Genomic DNA, 23,235 nt, shown 5'->3' on the forward strand with positions numbered 1-23,235 from the left:
GCTGGGACAGACCTGGCTCCTCTCAGTGGGGAGCTCCTGTGAGAAGTTCAGTCCCGCGTTTCAATCGGCCACCTCAGCTCCTCCTCTTTGCCAAAACCATGGGATTTTCAGAGAAATTTAGACCTGTTTGAGACTGAGGTTGATGAAACTCCCTAAGCTTTCTCCCTGGTGTGTTTTTTGGGGTGTTGCCCCGTTCCTGGCCAGCGAGGATGGGTTATTGCGCGGCCCTGAACTGCCGCAACGGCACCAGCGGCGCCTACAAGAACAGCTCCGTCAGTTTTTATACCTTCCCCCTCCAAAACAAAGCCCTGCTGAGGCAGTGGATCCAGAACATGGGCAGGGACATGGAGACCCCCTCCAAGTACCACTGCCTGTGCTCGGAGCACTTCGAGGAGAGCTCCTTCGAGGTGGACCCCGTGAAAATCCGCAAGAGGCGGCGCCTGCTGAAGGAAGCTGTTCCCAGCAAATTCATCCTGGCCTTGGATGGCACCTGGCTCGTGGGCACCCCCCGGGGTGGTGGTGACGTGATGAGCAACAAAACCCGAAAAAGGATCCGGAATTCTGAGCCCTGTGGGGTAATTGAGGGGCTGGATAGTGGGAATAAATTCAATTAAAGGGAGATCTGTGTGTAAAGCCTTGGAAGCAGCTGGGAAAAATATCCCTTAGAGGGTTTAATTAATAATAATAATATTGTTATTCCCTAATAATAAGCTTTCATTACCAGGGAGGAGCTTTTCCAGCTAGTCTGACAGATCATGGCACTGCCTCAGGGTTTATTTAAAACACTGAATTATTTTATTTTTCATTGAAGGAAGAACCACATTCCCTGAGGGGGCTGGGTGTGGATGCTGACCACAGATATCTGTTTTTATGACTAATTTCTGACCCAGTTATTGGAGCAAATCATTGTTCTGGCTGAGTCACATCACTTTAAAGCCTTTTCTCTCATTCTGGATTAACAGTAGAAGGTTCTTATGTAAAATCCTTCATTAATATGCTGCTTACACATACCACAGACATGGCTGGGAGCAGCTGGGAGGTGCCAACGTGTTAAACTGTTGGGATAAGAGGGTTTTGAGGGATTCTCAGCTCCCCTGACTGTGGAGCATTTTGCTTTTTAGGTCCCTGCGATGTTTCCTCAGTGGCCACGTCTGCAGGATTGGCAGAATGAATTTTATAAGCAATTGCTGAAGGAGAAATTTGGACCTTTGATCACACTGGGAAAAGGTCAGTTTTTCCTCTCCAAAGGGACACACGCTGGGTCTGGCCTGGCTCTTGTCACTCCTCACATCCCTGGATTTTTAGAGAATTCATCTTTAAGAGCTTGTGAACCTTTGTGAGAGACAAGAAGCTCTGTAATTTTTCCTTTAAAAGGTTGAAGGACAGTTTAGGATCTGAGGGAATGCAGCTGCCAATAAAAATAAGGAACAGGGAATGGAAAAGGTTTTGATACAGGAGCTGCAGTGACACACTTGTTTTTGGTTTTTTGGTGGTTTTTTGGTGGTTTTTTTTTTTTTTTTTTTTTTTTGTTTTGTTTTGTTTTGGTTTTTTTTTTTTTTTTTTTGTCTTGTTCAGTGTTGGGATTAAATGTGCAGAGACAATATTTTGTGTTTGGACTTAGATATTTACTATTTCTTACTTATATTACAGTCTTACAAGTCATGAAATCTACAGTATTTCACCAACAAGTTATAAAATTGCCCCATATTTATCTCTACAAGATCTTTCAAAGAAAAAATATCTAATTAAGAAATTACACCTAAATTATTTTTACTTTTAACCTAATTATTAATCACTCATGTCTTGTAACGTGGACTTTGTCTAATTACACAATACTACCCAAACCCATGAAGAAGAAGGTGAAAAAGGATTAGTCTTCACCCTAAAACTTCTATCCTATCATTATATATATTACTGTATTCTAAACCCTCAGACTCTAAGTTTCCCACCCTGTGATATCACACACTTCTATTCAAACTCCACACCCACAATCCCAGTTCTGTCATTCCATTTTGGAAGCTTCTCCAGGGCCTCAGGTCAAATGCAGTGTTCACTTGGGGGTCAGTGCCTGGCAGCACAGAAATCTGAAATTCTCAGCAGCCAGGGCTCCAACAACACATGGGATCATTATTCCTGTACCCTCATTAATTACAGTGAAGTTGTGTTTTCCTCATCCCCGGACCCTGATGTACATCTGGGTTTGGGATTCACTTAAGAGAATTCAACTATTTTGATGGAGAAATAGTGAAATAATGTGAATGATGTCCAGAAAATTAAGAAATCTCGATATTTAGCTTTAAATGCCCAACGATATGTTTGCTTGAAGTCACTGATATTTTAATTCTGAAGCTGTGAGCCCTCCCTGGCTCCTCAGCACTCAGGTAATTCCTTGGATTGCTTTCCTAGAAGAACCAGCTGAAACTGGGGGCATTGCACAAGGAGGAATTAGGGACAGGACTGAACCATGAAATCCAGCACCAGGCAGCTGAATTTGGGGTAAAGGCTAAAATCCAAGACCTTCCACTTTTCAACATTTAATCTCCAACCTTCTGGGTGTAATTTTTGGAATGTTTTATAAAAGTTGGAGCACAAATCCTGTTCATCCCAGACACACACCCCTTTAGACACTGGGGCAGCTGCTGCTTCTTCCTCCCCAATGGATCTTTTCCTAGAATAAGAGAGATGCTCTTTAGAGAGTGGGTGATGCTGGAAACCCATCAGGGGGAAATATTGATGACCATCACTGCCATGTTCTTTCTGTTCCTTGTTCAGAATGTCCTGTTCCCAAAAGCCACATCTCAGAAGGAGGAGCAGCATGGGTCAAGGATCCGCAAGATTTGGAGGAAAGGAAAATCCCTGCCAGCCTCAGCACAGGTGTGTGGTGTTGTGGGAATTCTCTGGTAGCACCTTGAAATTAGTAGGATTGGAGGGATGGGGAAATCCAGCTCAGCTCTGCTTTTTTTTTTTACCTAAAACTTAGGGGTTTTGTCCAGAAGCAGCAAATCGGGAATTGTTGTTCTTTGGAGATTTTTCTGTCACATAAGTTACAGGGAATGTTTGGAATCTCCTTGTTCCAGGCCATGGTGGTGCCATGACCCAGGGATCATCCTCAGGACCATCCCAAGCCCCGCACCACCACCGCTCTGACCTGGCAGAAACATCGCGGACCTGCCACAATCCAGCACCAAATCCCATGACAATCAGGAGCGGTAACAAAGTCCTGGCAGGGCAGGAGCTGGATGAGTTCAGGCGGTTCCTGCTGTACCACCAGGGCCAGCCCGAGGACGTGGCAGTGCCCTGGTTCATCTGCAGCGAGTGCGGCAGGAGCTTTGCCCGCCACGCGTACCTGCTGCGGCACCGGCGCGCCCACGCCGCGCAGCCCAGGAGAAACCCAACTGCTTCCTGAAGAAACCCAACTGCTTCCCGGAGAAACCTTCCTGCTTCCTGGAGAAACCTTCCTGCTTCCTGGAGAAACCCAACTGCTTCCTGAAGAAACCTTCCTGCTTCCTGGAGAAACCCTTCTGATTCCTGAAGAAACCTTCCTGCTTCCTGGAGAAACCTTCCTGCTTCCTGGAGAAACCCAACTGCTTCCTGAAGAAACCCTCCTGCTTCCTGGAGAAACCCAACTGCTTCCTGGAGAAACCTTCCTGCTTCCTGAAGAAACCCTCCTGCTTCCTGGAGAAACCTTCCTGCTTCCTGGAGAAACCCTTCTGATTCCTGAAGAAACCTTCCTGCTTCCTGGAGAAACCTTCCTGCTTCCTGGAGAAACCCAACTGCTTCCTGAAGAAACCCTCCTGCTTCCTGGAGAAACCCAACTGCTTCCTGGAGAAACCCAACTGCTTCCCTGAGAAACCCTTCTGCTTCCCAGAGAACCCCCCCCCCCCCCCCCTTATTCCTGGAGCAACCCACCTGATACCCGGAGAAACCCACCTATTTCCTGAAGAAACCGTCCTTATTCATGGAGAAACCTGCCTGCTTCTTGAAGAAATCCTCCTTATTCCTGGAGAAACCCGCCTATTTCCTGAAGAAACCCTCCTTCTTCCTGAAGAAACCATCCTGCTTCCTGAAGAAACCCTCCTGCTTGCTGAAGAAACCCTCCTGCTTCCTGGAGAAACTCTCCTACTTCCTGGAGAAACTCTCCTCCTTCCTGGAGAAACTCTCCTACTTCCTGGAGAAACTCTCCTTTTTCCTGGAGAAACCCATCTGCATCTTGGGGAAATGCTTCTGCCTCCCAGAGGAACTCTTCTGCTTCCTGGAGAAACCCTTCTGCTTCCCAGAGAAACCCTTCTGCTTCCTGGAGAAGCCCACCCTCCACAGCCCCCTCAGAGTCCATCTCACCCATGTGCCACAGGCCTGCCTAGGGTAGAGCTTTGTAGTCAGCTGTCAAAAATCCTGCTCTGCCCAGAGCTGGGGCTTTATAGTTCTCCGTGGGTTAGAGTAGATTCTGGGGATAAGGCAGTTTTCCCACTTTCCAAACTCTAGTTTGAAAGCTAACCAGTGGGAGATCCCAAGTCAGAACTACTAATTTAATAGGACAATTAGAATAAAATGCAGTAGTACAAAACCACTGACAGAGTCAGGGTACAGCCTGGCACCCTGTGGGTCAGGGTGTTGGCAGCAGCCTGGTTCAGTGGTGGCTCAGCCCTCCTGCAGTGCCAGCTGTGGTTCTGTCGGAGCAGGGATCCTGCACAAGGGTGGAGTTTTCCGCTGAAAAAAAATCTTTCTTCCAGTGGTGGTGTAGATGAGCCTGGTCTGCCTCTGGGAATGCAGTGGAGAAGGAAACTGCTCCTCTGGGAATCCAGTGGAAGAGGCTGCTGTGGTGTTCCAGAGCTCAGATTATATGCAGTTGGGAATGCTTGGCTCCGCCCCCTGGGCAGAGCATCTCCCAATGGGATGATGGGATTTTGTCAGCCGTGCAGGGACACTCAATGGCCCATTAGCAGAAGATATCTCCCTGGACAAAGGATGGGTCCTGGAAGAGATAAAGAACACTGCCCCACCTGGCTTTAACACCTGGTGATAGAGTGCATTTGGTTACATCTTGCATTGCAACCTAAGACATGAATCAAGTTCTGACTCAATTTGCTGCTGCTCTGTCAGTGATCAGGACCTGGATCATTCCTGTCATTCTTACCATGCTCCATCCAGCTCCTCTTTGGAGCAGGAGTAGGATAGAGCAGCATTGGCTGTACCAAAAGGGACATTAAAAAAACCTGGTGGACCAAACAACACGTGCTGGAGAGCATCCAGAGTGCCACAGAGAAACAGTGCAAGTTTCCAGGGATGAAAAATGAAGAATTGGGAACAGGATTGTAAACTGATGTTTGAAGCAACCAGTTCCTGGCATTATTTCCCCACTTTAGCTGCTCTCCCATTACTGTACCCGTAGAACTAACTCTGGTTTTGGATTCTATTTTTATATTGACCCCATGTTTTCCTGTGGGCTGAGATACTGCTTTGGTTTCTGAAATTCTGGGGGAAAAACCCCATGGGTATATTCTAAATGTGTGTACAGTGTGTTGGTGATGTTCCTCTGGGAAGTGGAAATGCAGCAGGGAGAAGGGTGGAGGAGAGGAGCCAGGAGGCAGCACATGCAGATTTTGTGTTTTCTCCCCACGTGCTGGTGGTTTTCAGCATTTTTGAATATTCCAGTTGCGTGCCAAGAGGGAAAATGTGTTGCCTCCAGTTGGAGGGGTGTCCTCAGTCAGAGACTCCAGCTGGAATGAAGTCTCCAGGCTCAGCAGCCCCTGAGGAGCAGCAGAGAACACCCAGCTGGTGCTGTGCTGCAGTTCCAGGAGTTCTGAGCAGGACTGGGAAAGTACACTTGGCCCCAAATCATCCTGCCCACCCCAGGTACAGGAATAATGTCCCAAAAACCTTTTGGCACTGGCTTGTCATTGTTTCCTTCTTCGTAAGTGAAGTCCTGGGGTTGGCTTTGCTTTTATTCCTCATAGAATCCCAGAATGGTTTGGATTGGAAGGGATGTTAAGGATCATTCAGTGCCACCCCTGCCATGGCAGGGACACCTCCCACTGTCCCAGGCTGCTCCAAGCCCTGTCCAGCCTGGCCTGGGGCACTGCCAGGGATCCAGGGGCAGCCACAGCTGCTCTGGGCACCCTGTGCAAGGGCCTGCCCACCCTCTCAGGGAACAATTCCTTCCCACTGTCCCATGCATGCCTGCCCTCTGGCAGTGGGAGCCATTCCCCTTGTCCTGTCCCTCCATCCCTTGTCCCCAGTCCCTCTGCAGGCTGGGATGTGGTTTTCCAGCCTGCACATCCTGCACTGCTCCCAGCCCTCAGAGGAGGGGATGTGTCCTGGACTGGGATACAGCTCCATTCCCACAGAGGGCATGGTTCCTTTGTCTCCTGAGCCCTGGATCCCGTGGGATGCTCCAGCCCCCAGCACCCCTCACTCCTGAGGGGGCAGAGCTGCTGTGTCAGACCCAGCTTCCACTCCCCACTGCCACAAGGAGTGGGATCTCCAGCAGGTGCTGTCCTGGGATCAAAGCTTCTGAACTGATATTCCCAGGGAAATATCACCTGTGTGGTAAGAGATGTTTGGAAAATTTGGGGAATAAACCAAGCAAACCATGTCTGTGCTGGCAGCAGGTGAATCCATGGCTGAGATGAAGAAACGTCAGAGGCTGAGGGAGCTGGAAGGGCTCAGCCTGGAGCAAAGGGGGCTCAGGGGGGACCTTGTGGCTCTGCACAACTCCTGACAGGAGGGGACAGCCAGGGGGGGCCGGGCTCTGCTCCCGGGGAACAGGGACAGGAAAATTGGAAATGGAGTCATATTTGGATTGGATATTGGAGAAAACATCTTCATGAAAATGGCTCAGCCCTGGGGCCATGGGGCAGGGCCTGGGGGGCCTGGGGTGTCCCAGCTGGGGCACAGGGTGCTGGAGGGGACAGGGAGCAATGACATCCTGGAGGGAAATGGCTGCTCAGGCTCCCGTGATGCTGCTCAGCCCATTAACCCTTCTTGTGCCATTGCCCTCCCTCCGGGGCCGGGGTCATCCCACTCCCTGTCCAGCCCAGGGGAGCCCTGATATGGCCCATCCATACGGATCCTGGAACACCGAGGCACTGGAGGAGCTTTTCCCGGGATAATCCCAGGAAGGTGGGACTGTAGCGCTTTTCTGTGGCCTGGCCCCAGCCCCAGCACTGGTAAAACGAAAGGTTCCAGGGTCAGGATGAGCACACGGGGTGGCTCCCAAACCCAGAATGTCTCCTCACAAGGGTTTTCTGGCCAGGATGGGGATCCTGGTGTGGGTGCTCATGTCCTTTTCCCCCACAGCTCCTGGCCCTCGGTGCCACCCAAATCGGTGTTCCCAGGACCCAAACCAGTCCAATGTCCCCCATGCTCGTGTCAGCCTCGGTGCTGATGTCATGCAGAGGCTGGTGCTGGTGGCAGAGCCGATACCGATTCCCACAGTGGTGCCGGTGCCGGTGGCAGAGGTGGAGGTGCCAGTGCTGGTGGCCGCTGTCGTGGTGGAGCCATTGCCGGTGCCAGCAGACTGTGGCAGTGCCAGTCCCGGTGCGGTAGCGGGGCCGCTCCCGGCAGGCGGTGGCGGTACCGGGGCCGCGCCGGTGGCGGAGCCGCTCCCGGTGCCGGTAGGCGGCAGTGCTCGGCGCTCCGCGCTGCCGCCGCTCCCCGCCCGCTGCCGCCCAGCCCGGAGGAGGCGGATGCGATTCCCCGGCTGCCCGTGGCTGCTCGGCGGGGCGGCGGGGCCCGGCCCGTGCGCAGGCACCGACAGCGGCCCCGGCCCCGCTCCCGGCCCCGGCCCCGGCCCGGCCCCGCTCCGCGCTCGCCGCCGCCGCCGCCCGGCCCCAGCCCCAGCCCCGGCCGCGGCCGCCGGGGCCCGGCCCAGCTCCGCGGGGCCATGGCCGAGTGGGCGCCCGCCCAGGTAAGCGCGGCCCGGGGCACCGGCACCGGGAACCGGCCGCAGGCGGCGCCGCCCCGCCCGCCGCGCTCCCGCCGCTGCCCGGCCCGGCCGGGACCCTCCGGCACCCCCGGCCCGCGGGGCCCCCGCCGCCTCCGGGGACCGGACCCGCGGTGGCCCCGGTGCCCCGGGACGTGGCTGAGCACCCCCGCCCCGGGATGTCCGTGCGTCCCCGGGATGCGCCGGGCACTGCTGACCCGGGATGTCCACGTGCCCTCGGGATGCCCCGGGGTGCCCCGGGATGTCCCCAGGGACGCGACCCGCGATGGCCCCGGTGCTCCCGGGATGCCTCGCTGACCCGGGATGCCCGGGTGTTCCCAGCGTGTCCCCAGGCACCTCTGCCCCGGGATATCCCCGTGCCCCCGGGATGCCCTGGGATGGCCCAGGGTGCCCCGGAATGCTCTGAGCAGGCTTCAGCCCAGGGATGCCCCAGGCACCTCTGTCCTGGCATGCCCCTTTATGTCCCCAAGGTGTCCCTGGACGTCCCTGGTCCACTCTTGCCCTTGCTGCTCCCTGCCCACCCAGCCCCATCCTCCTCCCGGGTGGGTTCCAGCCCGGGCAGACCCAAGAATGGCTCCCAAGGGATTGGGGTGACAAGTTGGCAGGGGGGCACCATGATGACATGCCTGGCAGGTGTTCCATGGGGACAGGGATGGACACTGACCCCACGGCCACCCTGGACTGCCACTCACTGTCCCCTCAGGCCGGTGGGCATCGCACACAGGGGTCCCCTGCAGTTCTGGGGCTGCTGGTGCCCAAAAGCCCTGGAAACGGGGAGCAGAGGCTCCAGGGGGTGACCGTGGGCCTCCTCCCACTCGTGCCCTCCCGGTGGCCCAGGTGCAGGAGTGGAACATGGAGGCCCCTCACCTGATGCCGCTGCAGCCGCCGCTGCTGCCGGAGCGGGCGCACGTGCGGGAGGCGCAGCTCCACTCTGCAGAGGCCTCGCTCTGGACTGTGGTGGCCACGGTGCAGGCCATGGAGAGGAAGATTGATCTCCTGGCCACCCGCCTGCTCAGCCTGGAGGGCCGCTCCGGCACGGCCGAGAAGAAGCTGCTGGACTGCGAGAAGACGGCCATGGAATTTGGGAACCAGCTGGAGAGCAAGTGGGCCGTGCTGGGCACCCTCATCCAGGAGTACGGGCTGCTCCAGCGGCGCCTGGAGAACGTGGAGAACCTCCTGAAGAACAGGAACTTCTGGGTGCTGCGGCTGCCCCCCGGCCCCCGGGGCGAGGTCCCCAAGGTAGAGTGTCCCTGGGGGCTGCAGGACAGTGGGGGGACCCTTGGTGTCCCTGGGGAGCGGGCGCCGCTGAGCCAGGGGGTCTTGTTCCCACAGGTGCCAGTGACATTTGTTGACATCGCCGTCTACTTCTCAGCGGAGGAGTGGAAGAACCTGGAGGAGTGGCAGAAAGAGCTGTACAACAACCTGGTGAAGGAGAACTATGAGGCTTTGCTGTCCCTGGGTAAATGTCCCTTTTCCCCCTCTCCTGACAGGATGGAGCGATGGCTGTGTCTCCTCAGTGGGTCCCCAGCATGGGTAGCCTGGTCCCCTGTCAGTGTTTGTGGTGGCACTTGCTGTGTCCTGGGACCATTCCAGAGGGAATGTTCCATGGCTCATGCTGTGTGTGGGGACAGGGTGACACACCATGCCATGCCAGTGCTGCCATGGTGCTGCCCAGGGGGCTGGAGAGGGTCCTTGTCCCCCAGAACCCAGGACCTGAGTGTCCACACTACCTCCAGCATGGAGGTGCTGTGGGATTTAGGCACCTTTGCCAGGAGGGACAGGTCCTGGCAGCCTGGTGTGTCCCCATAGTGTCCCCCAAAGCCTGGCTGACAGGGAGGGGGTGACAGGCATGGGGTGACATCGGTCTGTGTCCCTGGCAGATGGGGCCCTCTCCAGAAGCGAGGCCCAGCCCCGCAGCGAGCGTGGGGACGGGCCCTGTGTCCCTGAGCAGCGGGAGCTGGAGCAGAGGGAGCTGCCACCGGACACCTGCGCGGGTGAGACACCGCGGGAGGACCCATCCCAATGTCCCCACTGTCCCCAGTGTCCCCACTGTCCCCACCCTCCTCACCAGGGATGCCCCTCCTCCCTCCCAAACAGTCCCAGCCCCACTGAGCCCAGTTCCCCAGCTGTGACTGAGAGCTGCCGTGAGTGACCCCAGAAAATTCATGACTGTTGTGCTGGAGATCTTGGATACCCATCACTGGGAGATCCACGTGTCCCCTGGTGCCACCGCGTTGTGTCAGGGCCCATGGGCTGTGTCACAGTCACCCAGCCCCATCAGCTGTGCCATTGTCACCTGTTCCCAATGGGCTCTGCCACAGTCATCTGTTCCCAGGGGTTGTGCCTGTCCCCAAGGGTCACCCAACCCCGTGGGCCATCTCAGTGGCACCCATCACCAAGGGCTGTCCCACAGCCACCTGTCCCCACAGCTCCCTGGGGCTGTTGGATGTCCATAACTGCTGTGGGATGGGGGTGTCCCCTGAGGCCGGAGTCCGGGGGTCACACCCCAGGTGTGGTGGCCGTGGGTCACACGTGTGGCTCCATCCTGGCCCCGGCCAAGTCTCTCCTTGTGAACAGAGTCGCTGATCTCCACCTCCGACATCCTGTCCCGGATCAAGCAGGAGGTGGCCTTCGTGGGGGAGCAGCAGTTCCCGGAGGAGCGGGGGATGCCGCCAGACCCCTGTGCAGGTGAGCCCGGCGCTGAGCCTGCCCCCAGCGGAGCTGTTCCCTCCCGTGCCTCCCGGAGCAGGGCCTGAGTCCCTGTCCCCGTCCCTGTCCCTCCCTGTAGGCGCGGACGCCCTGATCACCGCGCACGACTTCTTGTCGTGGATCAAGCAGGAGGAAGAGCCCTGTGTCCGGGAGCCCTGGGAGCTGCCCGAGAGGGAGATGCTGCCCCCGGGGCCTGGTCCTGGTGAGCGATCCCCGCCACGGGGCTGGGGTGGGGGGAGCACCCCCGCAGGGCGAGCTGTGACTTGGGGACATTCCCAGGGTCCCCGGTAGGACTGACCGGTCTCTCTGTCCCCTGCAGCCAGCGAGGGGCTGCTGGTGAAGACGGAGGAGCGGTGCCCGCACGCCGAGCCCCCCGAGGAGGTGGGTTTGCCGGGCGGCTCCGGGGAGCTGCTCTTCCCCGGCACGGCCTTCGGGACCCCCGAGGGACAGGCGGCGGTGCCGGCCGCGGTGGCTCTGCCGGCGCAGCACAGACTGGGCAAAGCTCCGGGCCCCGAGCCGGGCCCGGGGGCCGATGCCGGGGGCGTCCCCGCGGCGCCGCCGGGCCCCGCCGAGGAGCGGCCGCACGGCTGCGCCGAGTGCGGGAAAAGCTTCAGCGGCAAGAAGAGCCTGCGGATCCACCAGCGCAGCCACGCGGCCGAGCGGCCCTACCCGTGCGCCGAGTGCGGCAAGAGCTTCAATTGCCACTCGGGGCTGGTGCGGCACCAGATGATCCATCGCGGAGAGCGGCCCTACAAGTGCTCCGAGTGCGGCAAGTGCTACAGCCGCAAGGAACACCTGCAGAACCACCAGCGCCTGCACACCGGGGAGCGCCCCTTCGCCTGCGCCCAGTGCGGCAAGAGCTTCATCCGCAAGCAGAACCTGCTCAAGCACCAGCGCATCCACACCGGGGAGCGCCCGTACCAGTGCCCCGCCTGCGGCCGCAGCTTCCGCTACAAGGAATCGCTCAAGGATCACCAGCGGGTCCACGGCGCCGAGGCGGGGCCGCCGCCGCTGCCGCCGCCCGGGATCCTGCCCCCCGGGGACTAGGGGCCGCCCCGGCGCGGACTGCCACCCCCCGGCACGGGGACAGCCCCCGGCCACGCCGCTTCCGACCGAGCCGGGGTGCCCGGCCGGGGCGGGGGGCAGGCGGGGAGCCCCGGGGCGGGAACGAGCCTCCCCCGCCACGGACGGACGCTTCACCCCCCGCGCTCCCCCCACGGACAATGTCGCCGCTCGGGGTGGGGGGCAGCCCCTCGCCGTGTCCCCCCGCGCCACCCCCGCCTGCCGCTCTGTCCCCTCGCCCCCGCTGCTTATTTTTACTGCCCCCCCCGCGCCGTCCCGCTGTACAGTGCTTGGGGTGTAGTTTTGTATGGACGAAGCGATACGGAATAAAGTCGTGCTGGGCTGCAGAGCCTTCAGCGGCCCCGCCGCGGGTCCCCCGTGCTCTGTGGCTGCGCTCCCGCCCTGTCCCCGGGCTCCCGCGCCCTGGGAAGGCAGCGGCAGCAGGATGGGAAAGTGGGAATGTCCCACTGGGACACGGGGTAGTGGGAATGGGTTGTGGGTTCGGAGGTGTGGCGGCTCAGGAGGTCCCTGTGTCACCGGCTGCGGTGGCCTCGTGCTGGTGGGGCTGTGTGGAGACCACCACTCCTGTCACCAACCCACCCCTGGGTCCTTCCTGTCCTCTGTCCTTGCTCCATCCCCAGGTCCCTCCTACCCCTGATTTGGGGGTAGGAGCTATTTCACACAATTCTTTCCCCACAGAATCCAGGGGCTTTCCTCAGGCACGCCAGGGGCCCCAAGCTGGGTGTCACCATCCTCCTGGGAGGCCACCACCAGAGCTGGGTGACCCTGCAAATGCCACAGCCCCTGCTGCCCCACTGTCCCCTCCCTGGGGCTGCACCCTCCTGTCCCACCCCACCAGGATGTGGCAGTCAAGGGGTCCTGGATGCTGGGGGGCTGGAAGAGGGGACAGCACAGGGGACACACACAGCACAGAGGGTTCAGCAGTGCTGTCACCCTGATGTGGGCTGGAGATGGAGGCGGGAGACAGTGCTGGGGTGCCCTGGGGACACTGCACTTGCTGTGGGGACACTACACCTGCCATGGGGACCTCAGACATTCCCTGGGGACCCTGCACACTGTCCAGGGACCTTGGGCATTCCCTGGGGACCTTACACACTGTCCAGGGACCCTGCACACTGCTGGGGACACTGCACCTTGCCTGGAGACCACAAATGCTGCTGGGGACCTTGGACACTTCCTGGCAATCCTGCACACGCTCTGGGAACACTGCACAAAGCTTGGGGACCCTGCACACTCCCTGGGGACACTGCACACTGCCCAAGGGGCCTTGCATGATGTCAGGAACCTTCCACACTCCCTGGAGACACTGGACAGTGCTGGGAACCTTGGACACTCCCTCGGGACACTGCACATTCTGGAACCTGTCAGGCTGCCTGGGCCCTGCACACTCCCGGGGACCTCTGAACCTGCTGGGGACACTGCACACTACCTGGGGACACTTCACACTGCCTGGGGACCCCAAACACTCCTGGGCAGGGCCCCCTCCACGTTCCCCCCACGATGTGCATGCCCTCACCCCTCTCCAGCTCCGCAGAGCTGCTGGTTCCAAGCCTGGACAGCAGAGCTCCTGTTCCCCAGCCCTGATCCCACGGTGCTGGGCTGCCCCAAAGGAATGGGGTGAAGTTCATTTGTCCCATGGCCTTGTCCCCATCCAGGGCTGCAGAGCCATGGGACAAACGACTCCCCTGGCCCAGCTCCCGCCCCCACACAGAGATCACACACAAAACCATCGTTTCTGGGTTTTTTTGGAGGCGTTTTTTTTTTTTAACAGAAGTTTTATGGTTATATGCAAATTAGGTCATTAAATGATTTGCATAAAATGTTCGCACGTCAGCGACTAAGTGTTTCTAACTCCCACCCCCCGACAGGTAGTAAATCCTACTGGACTGGCGGCGTCAGACCGCGCTGTCACGCGTGTCCCCCGCGGGCACGGCGGCGTCACCTCGGGGCGCTCCCGTGCCTCAGACCCGCGGGGACCCGCCCGGAGCGCTCCGAGCCCGCCGGGGCGGCGCCGGCCGCCCGCGCCCTCCGTCCCTTCCCGCGGGGATCCGTCCGGGTGCCGCCCGCGTCACCGCACGCCGTCCCCCGGGGCGGCCGCGGGCACTCGGTGTCCGTGGCGGAGCGGCTCCCGCCCGTCCCTAGCTGTTGGTGAGGAAGAGGCGTCTGTGTCGGGAAGCGGAGCCGCGCGGCCGCCCGCGGCGCCGGCCCCGGCCGCGGTTGCCGAAGGGGCTCCGGCTGGGCACGGCGGTGTCTGCCCAGGCGGCGCTCCCGGCCGGCGGCTCGGGGAAGCTGGGCTCGGCTTTGGGCTGCTCGAGGAGCGGGCTGGGGTCGCGGCGGGGCTCGGGGGGCGGCGGGGCCGGGCTCTGGCGGGCGGCGGCGCGCTCCTGGCGCAGGTAGCGCAGCTCGTCGCGGATGTCCGTGAGGACGCCGAGCAGGCGGAACTGCAGCTCCCGGTCGCGGGCCCGCTCCTCGCGCTGGGTGGCCCGTTCCTCCTGCCACATGGCCAGCTCCTGGTGGTACAGCTGGTCCCACTGCTCCTCCAGGTCGAGCAGGTGATGGATGCTAGTCCTCCAGCTCTCGCGGCGGTCCTCGCGCAGGCGGGAGCAGCCCAGCCCGCGGGCGGGGCCGGCGGCGGCCGGGGCGTCCCCGGGCGGGGAGGCGGAGGAGGGCAGCGACTCCTCGGTCAGGGCGCCGTGCAGCGGGGAGCGGGCCGGGGGCTCCTCCTCCGCCGGAGCCTTCTCCCAGGTGGGCCCCATCAGTACCCTGGGCAAGGCGCCCATCTCCGGGCCCGGGCCGCCCGCCTGCTCCTCGGGATGCGCCGAGTCGAGCCCGCGGCCCAGGGCGGGCAGGTCGGACACGCCCTCGTGCCCCCAGTCCGAGTGAGCGTCCGCGGGGTTGAGGGAGTCCTCGGGCAGGGAAGTGACGGAGCCCTGGGAGCTGCACCGGCGGATCAGCATGGCCTGGCGGGACAGTTTCATGTCCTCCTCCGCTGACATGGGGGCCTCGGGCCCCGGCTGCATCCCCGCGGCCCCACCGTGGCCCCTCTCCACCTCCCGGCCTTCCCGTTCCTCCTCCTCCGACATGGAGGCGTAGGAGACCAGGGACTCGTTTCGCAGGGATGGAGAGATGGCCGACGCGTCTGGAGTGCGCAGCTCCGGTCCCGACTCGGCTGGGAGAGAAGAGAAACCTCTGGTGAGAGAAACCACAGCGCTGCCCTGGCCCCAGGCCCTCCCCAGCACGTGGGTTCCAGCAGATCTCCATCCTGACCCAATGGATCTCCATCCTGACCCAGCGGATCTCCATCCTGAGTCAGAGGATCTCCATCCTGAGTCAGACGATCTCCATCCTGACCCGGAGGATCTCCATCTTGACCCAGTGGATCTCCATCCTGACCCAGTGGATCTCCATTTTGACCCAGTGGATCTCCATCCTGAGTCAGAGGATCTCCATCCTGACTCCACTCCCAGCAGACCCCATCCAGAACCTCACTGCCACCGCATCTTCACCCAAACCCTGCTGCCAGAGGATCTCCACCCAGATCTCACATTTCCCAGCGGATCTCCACCCTGATCCAGAGGATCTCCATCCAAACCTCACTCCCAGTGGATCTCCATTCAGACCCAGCCCATCTCCATCCCGCCCTGCTCCCAGCACCCGCAGCCCGTGCCGGCTCCCGCCGTACCGGAGCCGCCCTGCCCCTCTCCTCGGTACTCGCAGCCGCCGGCGGGGTCGGGGCTCTGTCCCGGCAGGCGCGGCGCGGCCGAGCCCTCCACGTCGGGCAGGGCCGAGGGCTGCCCGTTGGTGTCGATGTAGATGCTGGGGTGGCTCACGCCGGGCTGCAGGTGCATGAAGGGCTGCTTGGACGCGCCAGGGAAGAACAGATCTGCGGGACACAGAGGATGTGGCCTCAGCTGGCGGGGACACGGTGGCCCCCAGGTACAGATGCTCCCGCAAGGCCATCCCGCGCCATCGCTCAGCCTCACCTGCCCCAGCACCATCCTGGGCCCCCAGGGGGCTGACAGCCCCTAGTGCCAGAAAATTGTGGGGTAGGAGAATAACCTGAGCTGCGAGGAACCAACAGGGATCATTGATCCGGCTCCTGGCTCTGCACAGACACCCCAAAATCCCACGCTGTGCATGCCTGAGAGTGCTGTCCAAATGCTCCTGGAGCTCTGGCAGGGTTGGAGCTGTGACCATTCCCTGGGGAGCCTGGGCAGTGCCCAGCAGGGAAGAACCTTTCCCTGATTTCCAGTCTGATCCTCCCCTGGCACACCTTCATGCCATTACACAGGATTTCTTCCTTCCACAGCCTAGAGCCCTGTGCTTGGCACATGACAGCCGAGTCTGGGCCACATGGATGGGGCCTATGATGCCCCCAGTGAAACCAGAGAGGCCACTGAAAGCATCAAATTAAAGAAAAGAAGAAAGAAGAACAAAAAAGACCCACTCCTGCAAAGCTTGAGGTGTTCCTATGAATACTGTTGATCTGGCACAGCTTTCCCAGAGCAGCTGGGGCTGCCCCTGAATCTCTGGAAGTGTCCAGTGCCAGGCTGGATGGGGCTTGGAGCACCCTGGGATAGTGGGAGATGTCCCTGCCCATGGCACAGGATGGAACAGGATGAGCTTTAAGGTCCCTTCCCACTCAAACCACTCTGGGATTTCTACGACTCACTGATCCCAGCTTATTTCCACGGAGAATTTCTAATCCCAGCACACGCAGTTCCCTACCCCAGTGGCTGGCACTTGGGTACAACAGGACCGTGACTTTGGCAGATGCTGCAACCCCAAGACAAACCCCAGAGTCTCTTTCCACAACACACAACAGCCAGCTGATAACGCCAGCATGGCCAGACGTCCCTCAGGGAGCGCAGCCCACAGAGCCGCCACCACTCACCTGGGTCCAGGATGATCTCGGGCTCCGAGTCGTGGCTGGCCTGCAGGAAGGTGGAAGCCACCATCTTCTCCAGGGGCGTGAGGCGCGGCTTGTGGAGCGGCCCCCCGGCGCGGTTCATGGGCAGGTGCTTCTTGGAGGTGATTTTCTTCTTGACGTCCAGCCGCAGGTCGCGCCACTTGTGCTTGAGGTCGTCGATGGAGCGCTCGGTGTAGCCCAGGAAGTTGACGCGGCTTTGGATCTGGGTCCAGAGCTGCTTCCGCCGCACGGGGTGAGCCCGCAGGGCCTCGGACCCGTACAGGGCGCTGAAATGCCGGACCACATTCCAGACCAGCGTCTCGGTCTCGTCATTGGAGAAGTTGGCCTTCCTCTTCCGGCCAGACGCTGGCATCGCCTGCGAGGCTGCGGCAGAGGTGGAAGGGGCACAATTGAACCTCGGTCCCCACTCCTCTCTGTCGGCTCCTGGGGGGAACATGGGGCTGCGGGAGCCCGAGGGAGCCGCGGAGGAGGGAGCCGAAGCAAGAGCCCCGGAGGCATCCATGGCAGGGGAGGCTTGGGCCGGGGAGGATCTAAAGAGCCGCTTCGGCACAGCACGCGGCACGGGCGCACCGCATCGCCTCGCCCGGCTCGAGGGCACCTGGGAGGGGAGAAAAGGAAAGGGCAGCGGTGGCTGGTGGCAGCACGGGGGGACGGCGAGGGCCCCCCGGCTCTCTCCAGCCAGAGGCACCCGGGAGAGCCCCCAGGGTGCCACGGACGGGGACGTGGCCGTGCTGAGCGTCAGCACCACGGTGAGGGGTTGTGGTGAGCGCCTTGGGCACGGCACCTGCCCTGGGGCCGCAGAGCTGCCTCACAGGGCGCCTCAGAGCACCTCAGGGCCGGGCTGAGGGTGATGGGGACACCTCAAGGCCACGGCAAGGGGCTCACGGCAATACCAGCAATGATGGGGAAAGTCTTGGGCGTGATGAGCACTTCAGGTTCCCAGCCAGGGCCCCGGGGCCACAGCACTGACCAAGACCTGAAGGACAGGTTCAGGGGCCTTGGCCACAGTGAGCACCTCAAGGCCATGGTGAAGACCTTGGCCAAGAAGCAGGCCTTGGCAAGGGTCTTGGCCATGGTGGGAGCATCAAGAGCCCAGTGAGCACCTCAAGCGCCCACTGAGGACCTTGGAGTCAGGGTGAAACCCATGGCCAGAGTGAGAGCCCCAAGGCCATGGCGAAGGCATCAGAGAAGGCCTTGGCCATGGTGAGCAGCTCAAGCTTGCAGGGAGCACCCTGGCACCAAGACAATGACCGAGGCCATGGCAAGTGTTGCAAGGCCAAAATGAAGACCTTGGCCATGATGAACACCTGAAGAGCCCAGTGAGGAGTGAGGAGCCATAGAAAAGACCTTGACTACGGTGAACACCCCAAGCTCCCAGCGAGGACCTCATGGACACAGCAAAGACCTCGGCCACGGTGCACACCTGGAGCTTCCAGTGAGCACCCTGGGGCCACAGCAAAGACCTCGGCCATGGTAAACACCGTGGCCACGGTGAACACCCCAAACTCCTCGAGAGGAACTTGGGACCACATCAAAAGCCCTGGCTGTAGCGAGAGCTCCAAGGCCATGAAGAAGCCCTTGGCCATGGGGCACACCTGGACCAGGTGTGCAAACCTCAAGCTCCCACGAATACCACGGGATCACAGCAAAGACCACCGTGCCCACCCCAGCCTCCCATCGCGCCCTCGACCCGCAGCAAACCCCAGGAGCAGCGCAGCGGCCTCGAGCAGAGCCCGCAGCCCCGCGGTGCCCCCGCCGGCCCTGCCGTGCCCCGAGCCCCCTCCCCATCCCCGGGGCCCCCGGCAGCGCCCGCACCCGCGGCCTCGGGGCGCCCTTTGCCGGGCCCGGGGGGGCCGCTCGCTGCCCTGCCCCGGCTTTGTTCGCGCTCCTCTCACCGGGGACAAAGCGGCCGGGCCGGGGCCTGCCCCGCGGACCCCCCCCCCATTCGGGATCCCACCGCGGGCGGGTGCGCGGGGCAAGCACCGGCCGCGGCCCCGCCGCTGCCCCCGGCCCGCCGGCCCCTCCGGCCCCGGGGCAGCGCTTACCTGCGCCGGGACGGGCGTGCGGGGCGCGGGGGGCGCGGAGCGGGGCCCCGGCGGCGGCGGGAGGGGGGGCTCAGGTCCGGCGGCGGGTAATGGCTCCCGCCTCGGCGGAACTCGCCTTCATTTCCTCCGAGCGCCGGCGCGGGCCCTGCGCGACACCGCGGCCGCGGGCTCCCCCTGGCGGCACCGCCGCGAACCGCCGGGGGCGGGACCGCGCGGGGACAGCCCCGGGAGGGGACAGCAGAGCGGGACCGGAGAACCCCGGGAGGGAGGAGAGGGAGGGGACAGCACAGAGGGAAGGGACAGCAAACCAGGACATCCCACCGGGACCGGACAGCCCCGGGAGGGACAGAGCAGAGGGAGGGGACAGCACACCGGGACATCCCACCGGGACCGGGTACCCCTGCGGGAGGGGACCGCCCGGGAGGGACAGCATTGCGGGAGGGGACAGCGAACCGGGAGGGGACAGCAAACCGGGACAGCACAGGGGGAGGGGACAGCAAACCAGGACATCCCACCGGGACCGGACAGCCCCGGGAGGGACAGCGCAGAGGGAGGGACGGCACACCGGGACAGCCCACCGGGACCGGACATCCCAAAGGGACGGGACATCCCTGCATTCCACCCAAAGGGGACGGCGGGTACCCACCGCAGATACATCCGTGTGGGGGCTCCCTGGGGTGATACATCCCTGTGTGCCACTCCCGAGGGTGCCATGGGTACCCCTGTGGGGCTGTGTCCCTGTGGGGATCCTGCCATGCCCCCAAACCCTGCACCTCCGGCAAGGTGCATCCCACAGGGGTCCCATCCCCGTGCACCCCATGTACCCCCATGATGGTGTTCCCGTGGCCACCCCCAGTGCAGGAGCCCCTGTGTCCCTCCCCTTTTCCAGTTGTAGCTGTGCATCCCTGTGGGGGTCCCGCCTGCTGCACCCCCTCCCCCGGCTGCTTCATGCCCATCCATGACCCTGTATCCATGTGGGGATCCCTCTGTGGCCCCCATCCCTGTACCCCCTGAGCCTGTGGGGAAACCTCTGTCCCTGCCTGGTGGCCTCCAGCTGCCCTTGACCCTCTGCAGTCCAGCAGAGACATGGAACTCAGGGACCCCATTGTGGGGGACAGGGGCACAGCGCACACGGGGGGCTCTGCAGGGGACCCCAGGGTGCCACCAAGGCTGGCACAGCCAGGACAGGGTGACCAGCCAGGTCCTCACTGCCTGCAGGTGCTGCCACGGTCCTGGCACCCGGGTGGGGATGGCGCAGCTCGGGGTGGTTGTGGGGGCCACAGTGTCCCCAGGAGGGGAAGGGGGGGTTTGGGGTGGCCCTGCTGCTCCAGGAAGCCCCGGGGAGCTCTGCCCCTCTCCCAGCAGATGTGACAGCAGAATAAAACCACCCATGCTTCGCTTTGCTGAATTCCAACTTTTTAATGCCTGTAACAATCCTCCAGGCACCACATGGGGACAGCAGCCGGAGGCACCCGATTCCCCCGTGGGATGGAGCTGCTGTCCCCGGCACGGGGACACCCCAGCACCAGCCACATTCCCCCACAGCAGTCACAACCACCCCACTCAGGGCAAATCCCCGCTGGCAGCAGCTCCACATCGTTTCCTGCTGGCTGCAGCAGCCACTCCCTGGGAGAAGGTTCTGGCAGCAGCTTTGTGTCCCCAACGCTGCCACTGCAAACCCCATGGCTCAAGAGCAGGGAACAGCGGCCAGGCCGGGCCGGTGACAGCCCCAACGAGCACCGGCCCCTCTCACGGGCACGGGCGGCCGCCCAGTCACTGCTGGGGAGGGCTGTCCCCGAGGAAGGCTCGCCCTGCGCCGGCTGACACCATGTGCACCGCATCCTCCAGCTCATAGAAGGCCTGGAAGAGGTCCGGCGAGGTGGCCTGGCACTCCAGGTACCGCCGCAGCGTGGCCAGGCTCCTCCAGACCTCCCGTTCCGAGGGGCAGGGCGGCACGGCCGCCAGCTCGCCTGCGTCCTCGCCCTCCGCCGTGCCCTCGTCCCCGTCCGCCTCCGCCGGGTCCCCGTCGCGCTCCGGCCGCTCCTGACCGAGCAGACCGGGGGCCGAGGTCAGGGACACGGCCTCGCTGCCGGCGTTGGGGGTGAAGCCGGCGGCGCGGAAGCAGCCGGCGATGAGCCCCGGGTGAACATCGCCCCAGGCTTGCGCCAGCATGTGCAGCACGTCCAGCAGGCTGGGCTGGCCCGCGCCGCGCTCCGCCGGCAGCCACCGCAGCACACGGCGCCGGTAGTGGCCCTTGAGGTCGCCGGCGATGCCGCGGTCCAGGGGCTGGGCCAGGGCGGCGGCCGGCGGGATGAAAACCATCCTGACGTTGGACAGCTGGAGGTAGGGGTGCGCCTCGTGCTTGGCCAGGAGGAGGAGGACGCTCTTGCCCCGCCGCCGCATCCCCTCGTTGAACTCCCGCAGCCACTCGGCGAAGAGCGGGGCGCTCAGGCCGGCCGGGCCGCCGGCGCGGTAGCTCCACGGCATCTGCTCCAGGTTGACGCCCCGCAGGCAGCGCGGCCGGGGGCTGTCCCCCACCGCCCGCAGCGGCACCTTCTCCGAGCCACTGGCGTTGGCACAGAGCAGCAGCGTCAGCCGCTCGCCGGGGCTCTCGCCGTTACCGGGGGCGCCGGCCGGCAGCGGCACCGCGGTCTCCCCGCAGGCGAAGATCTCGGCGGGCGCGTAGCTGCGGAGGAGGCCGGGCAGCACCGCGCCGGCCCAGTGCTCCGCCGTGGGCTGCTCCGCGTCCCCTTTCTCTGCCGGCGGCTTCTTGCCGTGGCGAGCGCCCAGGCGAGCCAGCCAGCCGCCGCTGGGCTCGGGCTCGGGCCGGGCCGGGTGCCTGGCCCTGAGCTGCAGCAGCGGGCGGCCCACGGGCAGGTCGGCAGCGTGGGCACCCTCCACCCAGCGCAGCAGCGCGGCCTCCAGCGCCGCGTCCTTCCCCTCCCGCTTGCGCTTGCGCTCGGGGTCGCCGTTGCGGTGCCACTCGCTCAGGATGCGCTCCTTGTTCTTGATGATGCGGCAGATCTGGGGCTGCGACACCCCGAAGCGCTTGGCCAGCTCGCTCTGCGACACCTTGGGGCCCTCCAGCATCTCCAGCACGCGCACCTTCTCGGTCAGCGACAGCTCCTTCCGCTCCTTCCGCGGCGCCACCGTGGCTCCCTCTGCCGTGCCCGGGGAGCGCCCGGTGCAGGGCCCCGGGCGGTGGGGGCTGCCCGTGGCCCCCAGCCCCCCCGGCTCGGCTCGGCCTCTCCCGCAGCGGCCGCAGGCGTAGCCGAGCTCCGCGCCGCGCCCCAGCCGGTGCCGCACCAGGTCCGGCTTCTGCCCGATGCTTCCTCGGCCGCACTCGGCACAATCCAGCGGCGGCTCCCCCGGCCGGCAGCGGCGGGTCTCGAAGGCGGGGGGTGCGGCGATGAACCCCCCGTTACCGGCACCGGGATTCGGCTCTGGCTCGAGGACGCCGCAGTAGCTGCAGCCCCGTTCCCGCAGCGGGACGAGGAAGTCGGTGGGGCCGGCGTGGCGGGACGGGGGCGAGCGGGGCGGTGGGGACACCCCGTCCTCGCTCTTCACCTCCTTCCCCTGCCAGTCCCCTGCGGACATAGGAGCGCGTTGGGGAGCGGCCCAAGCCCCCGGCTCGGCAGGATCCGGGCCGGTGCCCGACTCCTGCTCCCGGTGCCACCTGGCCACGATCCCGCCCGTCCTCGTGTCCCGCTCACCCTGGGAAGGACCGGCGGGTGCAGCTTGTGGCCGGGGGCTCTGGCGCTCCCCGTAGCGCCCCACTGCCGCCGCCACCCCCTCGTCCCCTCGCTCCACCTCAGCCAGGATGTCGGGTTTGGTGATGGCGTAACCTGCAACAGAGACAAGAGGAGGGACAGCCGGTGATGCCACTGGCCATGCCAACGGACATGCCACCAGAGATGACATCGGTCACAACAGGCCAGGGTTGGCTGCCCGTGGTGATGGGTACAGGCAGCCGGTGTGGTCCCGTGGTGACCCCAGAGCCACCCCGTGACCTCCTGCTCCCGGTATCAATCCGGTGAGTGCCAGTCTCCCTCGTGGCCAGGCCACGACCGGCAGTGCCAGGAGCGGAGCCGGGATGGCCCCGGTGCCTCACCCAGGTCGACGGGATGCTGGCGGTCCTCCTTCATGGCACCGGCACCGTCCCGGTTGTCGGGAAACGCGGCGGCAGCTGCTCCCGGTGCTGCTCCCGCCGAGGCCTCAGCAGCGCGAGGGATGGCGGTGCCTGAGTGATGCCGCACCGGGATGACGACGCGCGGCCGGGCGGCGGGACGCGGCGTCGGCGGCGACCGTGGGGCCGATGGCGGGGCCGCCGAGCCCCGGTGGGCCGCGGTGGCGTTGCCGCACCTGTCCCTGTCCCCGTCCCCTCCCGCCCGCTCGGTCCCGCTCGGCCCCGCCCGGTGCTGCCCGGTGCCGCCACCGCCCCCGCCTCGCGCAGCCCCGCTACCGGCGGCGGGAGCGCGCGTGACGCCGGGCCCCGCCCCCTCGGCGCTCCGCCCCCCGATTGGCCG

General features: G+C 63.1%; 3 protein-coding genes across 4 annotated transcripts in view; 1 reads left to right on the forward strand and 2 right to left on the reverse strand.

Annotated features, from left to right (window-relative positions):
- LOC139605010 (uncharacterized) overlaps nucleotides 1-12,062 on the forward strand; it is a 30,044-nt gene extending 17,982 nt beyond the window's left edge. The window contains exons 12-23 of the mRNA XM_071456343.1: nucleotides 205-594; nucleotides 3,078-3,370; nucleotides 3,724-3,900; nucleotides 3,986-4,362; nucleotides 7,373-7,501; nucleotides 7,564-7,906; nucleotides 8,780-9,181; nucleotides 9,275-9,401; nucleotides 9,823-9,936; nucleotides 10,520-10,630; nucleotides 10,731-10,853; nucleotides 10,971-12,062. Coding sequence (XP_071312444.1) covers nucleotides 205-594; nucleotides 3,078-3,370; nucleotides 3,724-3,900; nucleotides 3,986-4,362; nucleotides 7,373-7,501; nucleotides 7,564-7,906; nucleotides 8,780-9,181; nucleotides 9,275-9,401; nucleotides 9,823-9,936; nucleotides 10,520-10,630; nucleotides 10,731-10,853; nucleotides 10,971-11,698 — 3,314 coding nt within the window. The 3' untranslated portion in view covers nucleotides 11,699-12,062. The remainder of the gene's footprint in view (nucleotides 1-204; nucleotides 595-3,077; nucleotides 3,371-3,723; nucleotides 3,901-3,985; nucleotides 4,363-7,372; nucleotides 7,502-7,563; nucleotides 7,907-8,779; nucleotides 9,182-9,274; nucleotides 9,402-9,822; nucleotides 9,937-10,519; nucleotides 10,631-10,730; nucleotides 10,854-10,970) is intronic.
- A 1,417-nt stretch (nucleotides 12,063-13,479) lies between these two features.
- Nucleotides 13,480-18,869, reverse strand: LOC139605051 (uncharacterized). The gene is made up of 4 exons (XM_071456432.1): nucleotides 18,710-18,869; nucleotides 16,629-17,027; nucleotides 15,417-15,617; nucleotides 13,480-14,903 (listed from the first exon to the last, which is right to left on the reverse strand). The coding sequence occupies exons 2-4, from the start codon at nucleotides 17,014-17,016 to the stop codon at nucleotides 13,873-13,875; spliced, it is 1,620 nt and encodes a 539-aa protein (XP_071312533.1). The 5' UTR covers nucleotides 17,017-17,027; nucleotides 18,710-18,869; the 3' UTR covers nucleotides 13,480-13,872.
- A 1,239-nt stretch (nucleotides 18,870-20,108) lies between these two features.
- On the reverse strand, nucleotides 20,109-23,181 carry TIGD3 (tigger transposable element derived 3). 2 transcript variants are annotated; one of them, XM_071456424.1, is made up of 3 exons: nucleotides 22,821-23,181; nucleotides 22,423-22,554; nucleotides 20,109-22,296 (listed from the first exon to the last, which is right to left on the reverse strand). In XM_071456424.1, exons 1-3 carry the CDS (start codon nucleotides 22,852-22,854, stop codon nucleotides 20,483-20,485), a joined length of 1,980 nt encoding a protein of 659 aa, XP_071312525.1. In that variant the 5' UTR covers nucleotides 22,855-23,181; the 3' UTR covers nucleotides 20,109-20,482. The 2 variants fall into 2 exon arrangements, with proteins under 2 accessions (XP_071312525.1, XP_071312524.1); XM_071456423.1 differs by lacking the exon at nucleotides 22,821-23,181 and having other exon boundaries at nucleotides 22,423-22,798.
- Nucleotides 23,182-23,235: the final 54 nt, after the last annotated feature.

This window comes from Agelaius tricolor, unplaced genomic scaffold (genome assembly GCF_023055355.1).
Source record: "Agelaius tricolor isolate 1412-34295 unplaced genomic scaffold, bAgeTri1.0.p SCAF_58, whole genome shotgun sequence".
Taxonomy (NCBI): Eukaryota; Metazoa; Chordata; class Aves; order Passeriformes; family Icteridae; genus Agelaius; species Agelaius tricolor.